Consider the following 8,838-nt stretch of genomic DNA (forward strand, 5'->3'; position numbering starts at 1 on the left):
ACTATGCTAGCTAATAATACAATCATAATGAAACTCATAGAGGGAAAGGACACCGTTGTTAATTTTCAACAATTTTATAATTAAAGCAACTAATAAACTGCATGTCCTAATCTTTTTAAAGTTACTTTTGAACTTGGGACAAAACTTGGCCACTACTGATTTTGAAATCGAAAAAACAAAAAGAAAAAAAAAGCAGGAAAAAGAAAAAGGAAGGTTAGTTTAGTAATCTATTCTATACAAAAATCAAAAATCATCAAACATATCATAATTGTTATTTAATTGTTCTAACTTCTAACCATTCTCTATAAAAGCGATGGAGGTTTTGTATAGCATGTAGATGTGACCCTCTCTCTCTCTCTCTCTCTCTCTCTCTCTCTCTCTCTCTCTCTCTCTCTCTCTCTCTCTCTCTCTCTCTCTCTCTCTCTCTCTCTCTAACTTGCTATATTCGAGGAGCTTCTACCATGTTTGCCAGCATTATAAATGCATGCATTTTGTAGTGTATGTACACTTTCATGGATTATGGAATTATGCTAACTACTTCAATGTTCATCTATCCTTGTAAGTCCAACTCCAAGTACCGAATCATATTATTAATTGCATTACATTACATACATACATATTTGAGTGATTTTTTTTTTTTTAAGAATAGTCCTGCTATCCTTCTCTATATATATGAGCTAAAATTAAACTTACACCAAGTTATTATATATAAGAGGTGTATAATATCACCTGATCATATGAATAATTTTAATGTAATTTCATTTACCCTTTAACTCAGCATGACTGTTGTAGTGTGAAACACATGTATATGTATCTACGTATATTTAGTCTCTCCCATATCTAATATAGAGAAAGTTTAGGAGCCTAGCATTTTTATTAAAATTTAGTGAATAATTAATTATTAAAAAAAATAATAATTTTATATTATTAGATATAATCTTACATCATTAAAAATATTAATAATTATTAAGTAATATCTATAAATCATAAAAATTGTTGGTCCTCTAACACTCCTTATTAATATATAATAATAAAAATAAAAAATATTATTTATACACTAAAATTAGCTATCAATATATTTATATATAAATATATGTAATTTAATTTATTTATATATTTATATTTCAACATATATTTTATACTAATATAACTGACTTTAATAATTAATTTTAGTGTATATAAAGCATAATTCAATAAAAATTTATATAATTATCTTTATGTAAATTAAATTATATAATAATTTTTAACTATTAATTTTATAATGGTGAATTGTCACCTTATGTGGTTTTCTAATATTCCTTTAATTCGTTCTTATCTATAAGATATCATGACCTTTTTTGGGGTACATTAAGTGACATGACTTTAATAGACAGAAAGTTGATTTCCAAACACATAATATTATATCCGATGCACGAGTAATTTCCTTCATCTAGATTATCATTTCTAATTTACTTTAATTTATCATTACTGCTAGAGTAATTCTGTAATTGGACCCACATTGTATGCAATGAGATATGATTATTGATGTAATTAATAAATGGATCTTACTATCTTTTGGATGAGTAAAGGAGTGTATAGTGAAAAATTATATTTTATAACAATAATTAAAAAGAAAAAATTAAAAAAAATTGTTTTCGCAGTTTAGTATTGTTGCTTTAAGGAAGTTAGTTATATTTAATAAATATTATATTTAAAAATATAACAGTTATTTTTTTACAAAACAAAAAATAAAAGTTATTTTCAGTAATAGATATAGTAAGAGAATTTTTTTATCTTTCCAATTCATTAACATGTAATAAGCTTATATTAATTTTCTTAATTAAAAAAACTAGTCTTAAAACGTCTTCATATGTACTTTAAAAACATCTTCAATTTTTAAAACAAAAAATATAAATACATAATTTTTTATTTATTAAATACAAAATAACTTATAAAATCAAGCATTACTATATTTATGAAGGTAAACCCATTTGTATCATTTTCTTTTAAGTGTAACCTTTTCTTATTCGAATCTTACATATTGCAAAATGCTTGTACTTTCCATATTAAATACAAAATATTAATTTATATAAGTAGAAATACTTGTCCAATAAATGTTTTCAGCCCAAAGTCCAATTTATTAAATTCTTGATAATAAAATCTGAATAATTCTACGGATATATAATTTGTTATGAATAATGTAGATTCTGTATGTGTGGCATTGGAAATTGATGTATGACGTAAATTAACGGTAAGATTTGTCTAAAATGTGGTGGTGTACACGTGTCAGTTTGTGAGACAGTCCCTATGCAACGTCAACCCTTCAAACTTAAAGTTCACAAAATCACGTGTGCTTATATTATCTCTTCTCTCTTCTCAATTACTTTCAAAATTTCTTTAATTTCTTCAATTTCATCACCACTATCTTCTTGGAAACAATTTTCTAATCTCATTTGCGTTAAGTAGTCATTCAGTGATTTAATATATGGCATGATATTATATTTATGTTTAAATTTAATATATGATGAAAATTTTGAAAATCCACATTCTCGTCCCATATTTTCTTGAGTTAAAACTTTACGTAAAGGTAAAAAATGTTTTCATGTCAAGAATAATAACATATAAATAAATAAGTTGAAATAATAGCAAGTAGTAATAAATTTATAAAAGAGTGGCATATCAATAAAAAAAGACTTCTCTCTTTTATATGTTTTTCTTCTTTCTTCTTCTTCCTTTTTTTTTTATGAATAACATGCAAATTTAGTCTTTTTACCGTGTTTTCTCATCAGTTTGTCATGGAAACTTTAGTTTCTGAAGTATTTATGTAGTGTGTTGATGTTCTTGTTCCTCTTTAATTCCACTCTTCTTCTTGTGTGAAGCATCTTAATATATATGTAACTTTTGTGGTTGTTATGTGTTCATTTTTCTTCCTTACACCGATAATGTTATCCATGAAAGTAAATAATGTGGAAGATTAAATGGAGAAAAAAAAAATCCGTTATCAAATTTATTAAAGAAACAATTGTCATGGAGAAAATCAGAAGTTTTAATTAGATTTTGTTCTTTCCATTTCTTATAATATAGAAAATATGTAAAGGCTATGTTTCCTAATTGAGCTAAACTATATATTTCAGATAGCAAAGCCATGATGATGATCTTTTTGCCTTAAATTCTTGTTTTCTTCTTCTTCTGCTTCTTCTCTTTTGATCTTCCAACAATTGAAGTTTTCATTATCAGGTTTCTACTTCTACTCTTCAAGAACCTTTCATAAAAGCTTTCAATAATAATAGCTTGAAGCTTTTGTTATGAGTTTTTGACAATATCTTTATCTTTTTAATTATTTGATATAGTGCACTGATCTTTCTTTCTGGAAAATGGTTGGCTTTGGCAAGAAGTTGAGAGAATCACAAATTCAAGAATGGAAAGGGTAAAATTCTTGAAGGATTATTTATCTTGATTCATTCACTTCTGAAATTTCATATACTTTGTTCTGTTCTGCATCAGGCTTTTTTTTTTCCCCTTTTTTATTGGTACCCTTTTAGTGATTGTTGGAATAATTCAGGAAATAAATGCTTATCATGAATTTTACAGGTATTACTTCAACTACAAATTGATGAAGAAGAAAGTAAAGAGATACTTAGAACAAATGGAGGTTGGAGCACAAAACCGCCACAATGTTCTCAGAGACTTCTCAGTGCTGCTAGACACTCAGGTTCCTATGCATGCACATATATACTTTTAATTTTTTAAATATGCCATTTCCTTGAAACATATTTAAGGGACTCAATTCACATGCTAGTATTCACATCTTCATCATGGCACTATTTAAGGTGCAACCACACCAAATCTAATAGTACGAGTGTAAATTGACCTGATAAAATGAGTACAAATATCATTTCTCTTTGACTTCTTTGTGTCGTTATCCAACTCGTATCTAATACTTCTTTTGTTCTTTTTTTTCGTCCTTCGCCTTACAAACAGAAGGAATAGTACTTAAGATGCTTTTTGTATTTTTTTTTTTTTATCATTTTAAAAAATATTGTAACCCTTTCTTTTCCCCTTCAATTTGTCATGTATAGAACTTTTACTTTAGGGTTACTTGTGTTGCAAGCATGATCATACTATAGAAACAATTTTCAGCCTAAAATTTTGAATTTCAGATAGAAAAGATTGTTCTATTTCTGCTTGAACAACAAGGAGTTTTAGCACACAGGCTGTGTGATCTTGCACAAGAGCACCACAGTCTCTTACAGCAGCCGAATAATTCAAACATCTCTGAACTCCAAGAAGCATACAGAGAAGTCGGCCGAGATCTTCTGCGACTTCTTCATTTTCTAGAAATGAATGCAATTGGTCTGAGAAAGATCTTGAAGAAGTTTGACAAACGGCTTGGCTATAAATTCACAGACTATTACGTGAAGACGCGCGCAAATCATCCTTATTCGCAGTTAAGGCAGGTTTTCAGGCATGTGGTAATATTTCTAAGTTCCAACTTCCAACCCCTTTTAAACCTTTGTTGTCATTGTCATGTGTTTGTAAAATTGAAGCAGTTTCAAGAAAATAATTGCTTGTTTCGCAGGGTATTGGGGCTGTTGTCGGAGTCTTATCTCATAGCTTTGCAGATCTTCATGATTTAAAACTATGTCAAGGAAGCTACATTTCTATATATGATCAACCTTCCTATACTCATCAAGTTAGTCCTCAAATTCAGCAAAATTATATGCAATAATCTTGACTCAGATTTGAAAATTCTTCATGAAAAATTATTCTATGATTACAGGATCCAATTCTTGAGTCCATCAAATTGGCAGTGGACAGATTATCAAACTCAACAAGCTTCCTTCAGTTCTTGGGAAGGCGCGCTTTTATCGTGCAAAACGAGCAGCTACCATCTTCACCTAAAGATCAAATCATCATGGATGATCAATTTCATTTCATGTCACTTCTATTGAACTTGGCAAACACATTCTTGTACATGGTCAATACATACATCATTGTGCCTACAGCAGATAACTACTCCTTGAACCTTGGAGCTGCAGCCTCTGTATGTGGCGTGGTCATTGGATCTATGGCCGTCGCGCAAGTGTTTTCGTCAGTTTATTTCAGCGCGTGGTCTAATAGATCGTATCTGAGACCACTGATATTCAGTAGCATTGTTCTTCTAATTGGTAACACCTTGTATGCATTGGCTTATGACCTGAATTCATTACCAGTTCTTTTGATTGGACGCCTTTTTTGTGGGTGAGCTCTGGTTCAAACTCTGTTTTAAACTCTGTTTCGTTATGTTGCTTGCAACACAAGCAAATGAGTGTTTATGATGTTACACCTTACACACCATTCTTGCATTGATTTATGAATGTATGAAGACGAGGCATAGCGATTTATTGATATGGAATGGAGAGAGTATAATTCTTAATGTTTAATCTATGTTGCTTGCGTCACAAGCAAATGAATGTTTATGTTTCATATCATTCTTACATTGAAATTTCAGGTTAGGCTCTGCAAGAGCAGTTAATAGGCGTTACATCAGCGACTGTGTACCGTCGAAACTTCGGATGCAGGCTTCGGCAGGCTTTGTTAGCGCGAGCGCTCTAGGAATGGCATGCGGTCCTGCACTTGCTTGGTTGTTGCAGAAAGATTTTAGGATTTTCAATCTCACCATGAACCAGGACACTTTACCTGGTTGGGTTATGGCTCTTGCATGGCTTATATATCTTTTATGGTTGTGGATTTGTTTCAAGGACCCTACAAACAACAAGAATGAAGGAATTCTCGTATCATATCAATCGAATAATGCCGGTAATGCAAAATTATCTTTAGATACATTTATTTTTTAACATATATGAAACTTATCAGTATTATTCATTTAGAATTTAATTTTGGTGCACTGTAAAGTAGTTTTACACGTGTATCTAATGATATAACTGCTTGACCATGTGAATAGTCATCCAAAAAAATAGATATGATTACACAATTGTGTAAAATGTTTCACACTGTGAGGGCATCGAAATTAAACTCATTTATTTATTATAGTATTCATATTTGTTCCTTTAATGGTTAGGACCAGAAATACATGTTGCAGTAGAAGATGAACAAACACAACCATTGCTGATGAATACAGCAGAATCAAAGCAACAAGAGAATGAAGATGATGAAGAAGAAAACCCTGATAAAGAAACTCAAAAGCCTATAACTTCCATTGTAGCAGCATACAAGTTACTTACCCCATCAGTAAAGGTGACAAGCCTAATTAACAACAAAATAGAAAAAAAGTTCAAACAACTTGTATATATGCATTAATTCTGATTCAATTGTATATTGTCAGGTTCAATTGTATGTATATTTCATGCTCAAGTATGCAATGGAAATTGTGCTTGCTGAATCAAGCCTTGTGACTGAGTACTATTTTATATGGTCAACAAGCAATGTAGCAATTTTTCTTGCATGCCTTGGCCTAACTGTGCTTCCTGTTAATATAGTTGTTGGAAACTACATCAGCAACATTTTTGAGGAAAGGTAAATCTTCTGTTTTTCTTAATAAATATTATTATCAATAATATTAATATTTTAGAAAAATAATGTAGTTTCATTCTGCTATTTAAATGGGTTTTGTTTGCAGACAAGTTCTGTTGGGTTCAGAAATCATGGTATGCATAGGACTAGTCCTAAGCTTCCAAGCAGTGATCCCTTATTCAGTGCCTCAATATGTTGGATCAGCCCTTATCACATTTGTATCTGCTGAGGTTCTTGAAGGTAGTTCAGATTTGTCCCTTCTATGAGCCCTAACTTTCAAATTATGGTTCGGCCACTTGTAAGAGACTCACATGCAGTTGTCTTCATGTAAAGTTGATAATTGAAGACTATCAGATAATCTGACTTATTTGACTAAATTGTCATCTAACAGTTTTTAACTATCAACTTCACATGAAAACAATTGCATGTAAGTTTCAACATTTTCAACATTTTAGAGACTCAATTAAAACTTAAGTACAAAAAAACTTGTTCATTCTGCATTTTTTTTTGGAACATTCTAATTAAACAAAGTAATATAGTAGTGGATCATCTAACATGGAGTCTGATGCATGAAAATCACTCAGGAGTAAACCTTTCACTACTATCAAGAGTGATGTCATCAAGGCTTTCACGTGGAACCTTCAATGGAGGATTGTTGTCAACAGAAGCTGGAACACTAGCAAGAGTAATTGCAGATGGAACCATAACTATCGCTGGCTATTTTGGTCAAAGTCAACTCCTCAATACCACTTTACTCCCTGCACTCTTCTTCTGCATCTCTTCCATTCTTGCTACTTGCTACACTTACAACTCTCTTTATTAGTTAGTTAATTAATTATCCTCCTCTTTTTAATTAGAACTTCAATTTGTATATATTCACCTTCTTTTTTAGCATATTAACGCCATGAGATTTTAACCTCATAAAATCTCATGCTTGTTGTTTAAACTTTCACCAATAAATTAAACAACTTTTGGTTTGTAGACAAACTAGTGTTAAACCCGTGCATTGGTTTATATTTAAATTGGACATGTTAAATTAAAAATAATATTTTATAATCATAAATTTTTTGAGTTTAGTATAACACGATTATCGTCATTATATAATAAACGTATTAAATATGCTGTTTTATCTTTATTCAAAGTAAAAAAGCAAATAGAAGAGTTTGAAGTCTATAATATTCTTGAATCATAAGGAGGGAGACATGAACAAAATAAGAACATATATAACCGTAATAATAACATGTCAATTTTACACTAAATTTTATATCAAAAGGCTAATAAAAATTTATCGACAACCTAGTATCTTACTAACTTCATTAGAAAAGTAATTGGCATATGATGTTGTGCTCCTTGTTACACATTTCATCTCAAATATGAAAATAGAGTTATAGATAAATTAGTTATATCTACAGTAAATATTTATACAAAAGTGTAAATCATAACATGCTATTAAAATAAAAATAATATTATTCTTACCTAAATATTATTAAAAACTTCTTTGAACACGACATTTGTCGTTGATGACTTTGGATTGCCGTCTTCATCTATAATTAAAACCTTGAGGCCACTGCGACTCTTAACTCTTGACAAAGCAACATAAAGTTGTCTATGGATGAACACTGATTTTGGCAAGTAAAGTCTTACATGTGATAATGATTGACCCTGACTTTTGTTAATGGTCATTGCAAAGCATACTGTTAATGGAATTGTCTCCGTTGGAACTTAAATGGCCATTCTGAATCTGAAGGGATCAAGTTCATTCTTGGAATGTACACTTAATCTCTAATATTTCTACCGGTCACTACCGTCGCTCCAATTACATTGCTGCCAAGTTCGTTAACTATTAATCTTGTCCCGTTGTATAAACCTGAAGTCTGGTCTATGTTTCGCAGTAGCATTACAGCGACTCCTGACTTCAAAGTCAACTTGTGATTGGGTAGTCCCGAACATTTGATGTCATTTAGGAACTCTGGTGTGAACCACTCTTGTTGTACATCTTCATTCTCATCAACTTGATATGTTGTGTCAAAACTCAAATACTCCTTTTCATCTCTGGAAAGATTGTCAAGACAAAATAGTTTACCTTCTCGACACTCTCAAGCATGGGTGCAAGAATTGTCCTACTCTAAAAGTATCTGTAATCTGATATGTTTTGCAACAAATTTGGATACGCAAAATCTACCAAATGAGAGAGAGGATCATCAGTAGTTGTAATCAATAGATCATCTGGAATTTCAATTTCTGATTCATCACCAACAACAGAACCAATATTTCCATTTCCAACATCAAGTATCCAATTAGCAAATCTCTTCATTTCACCTTCATCTTGATCTAAAGAAGACATTA

General features: G+C 30.8%; 1 protein-coding gene across 7 annotated transcripts; it reads left to right on the forward strand.

Annotated features, from left to right (window-relative positions):
• Positions 1 to 335: 335 nt before the first annotated feature.
• LOC112744036 (SPX domain-containing membrane protein At4g22990) lies at positions 336 to 7,479 on the forward strand. 7 transcript variants are annotated; one of them, XM_025793502.3, is made up of 12 exons: positions 336 to 558; positions 3,114 to 3,216; positions 3,330 to 3,406; positions 3,571 to 3,691; positions 4,140 to 4,451; positions 4,559 to 4,672; positions 4,760 to 5,220; positions 5,471 to 5,778; positions 6,041 to 6,216; positions 6,305 to 6,495; positions 6,599 to 6,732; positions 7,077 to 7,479. In XM_025793502.3, exons 3-12 carry the CDS (start codon positions 3,354 to 3,356, stop codon positions 7,313 to 7,315), a joined length of 2,109 nt encoding a protein of 702 aa, XP_025649287.1. In that variant the 5' UTR covers positions 336 to 558; positions 3,114 to 3,216; positions 3,330 to 3,353; the 3' UTR covers positions 7,316 to 7,479. The 7 variants fall into 7 exon arrangements, with proteins under 7 accessions (XP_025649287.1, XP_072070975.1, XP_072070974.1 ...); XM_072214874.1 differs by having other exon boundaries at positions 6,047 to 6,216; XM_072214873.1 differs by lacking the exon at positions 336 to 558 and adding an exon at positions 2,367 to 2,436.
• The last annotated feature ends 1,359 nt before the right edge of the window (positions 7,480 to 8,838 follow it).

The sequence above is a fragment of the Arachis hypogaea genome, chromosome 14 (assembly GCF_003086295.3).
Source record: "Arachis hypogaea cultivar Tifrunner chromosome 14, arahy.Tifrunner.gnm2.J5K5, whole genome shotgun sequence".
Taxonomy (NCBI): domain Eukaryota; kingdom Viridiplantae; phylum Streptophyta; class Magnoliopsida; order Fabales; family Fabaceae; genus Arachis; species Arachis hypogaea.

Bases quoted from the DNA above. Each gene is read 5' to 3' on its own strand.
- LOC112744036 (XM_025793502.3), top strand. From the start codon at position 3,354: ATGGTTGGCTTTGGCAAGAAGTTGAGAGAATCACAAATTCAAGAATGG. The intron at 3,407-3,570 runs GTAAAATTCTTG...TGAATTTTACAG, and splicing joins CAAATTCAAGAATGGAAAGG to GTATTACTTCAACTACAAAT. The intron at 5,779-6,040 runs GTAATGCAAAAT...TTTAATGGTTAG, and splicing joins ATATCAATCGAATAATGCCG to GACCAGAAATACATGTTGCA.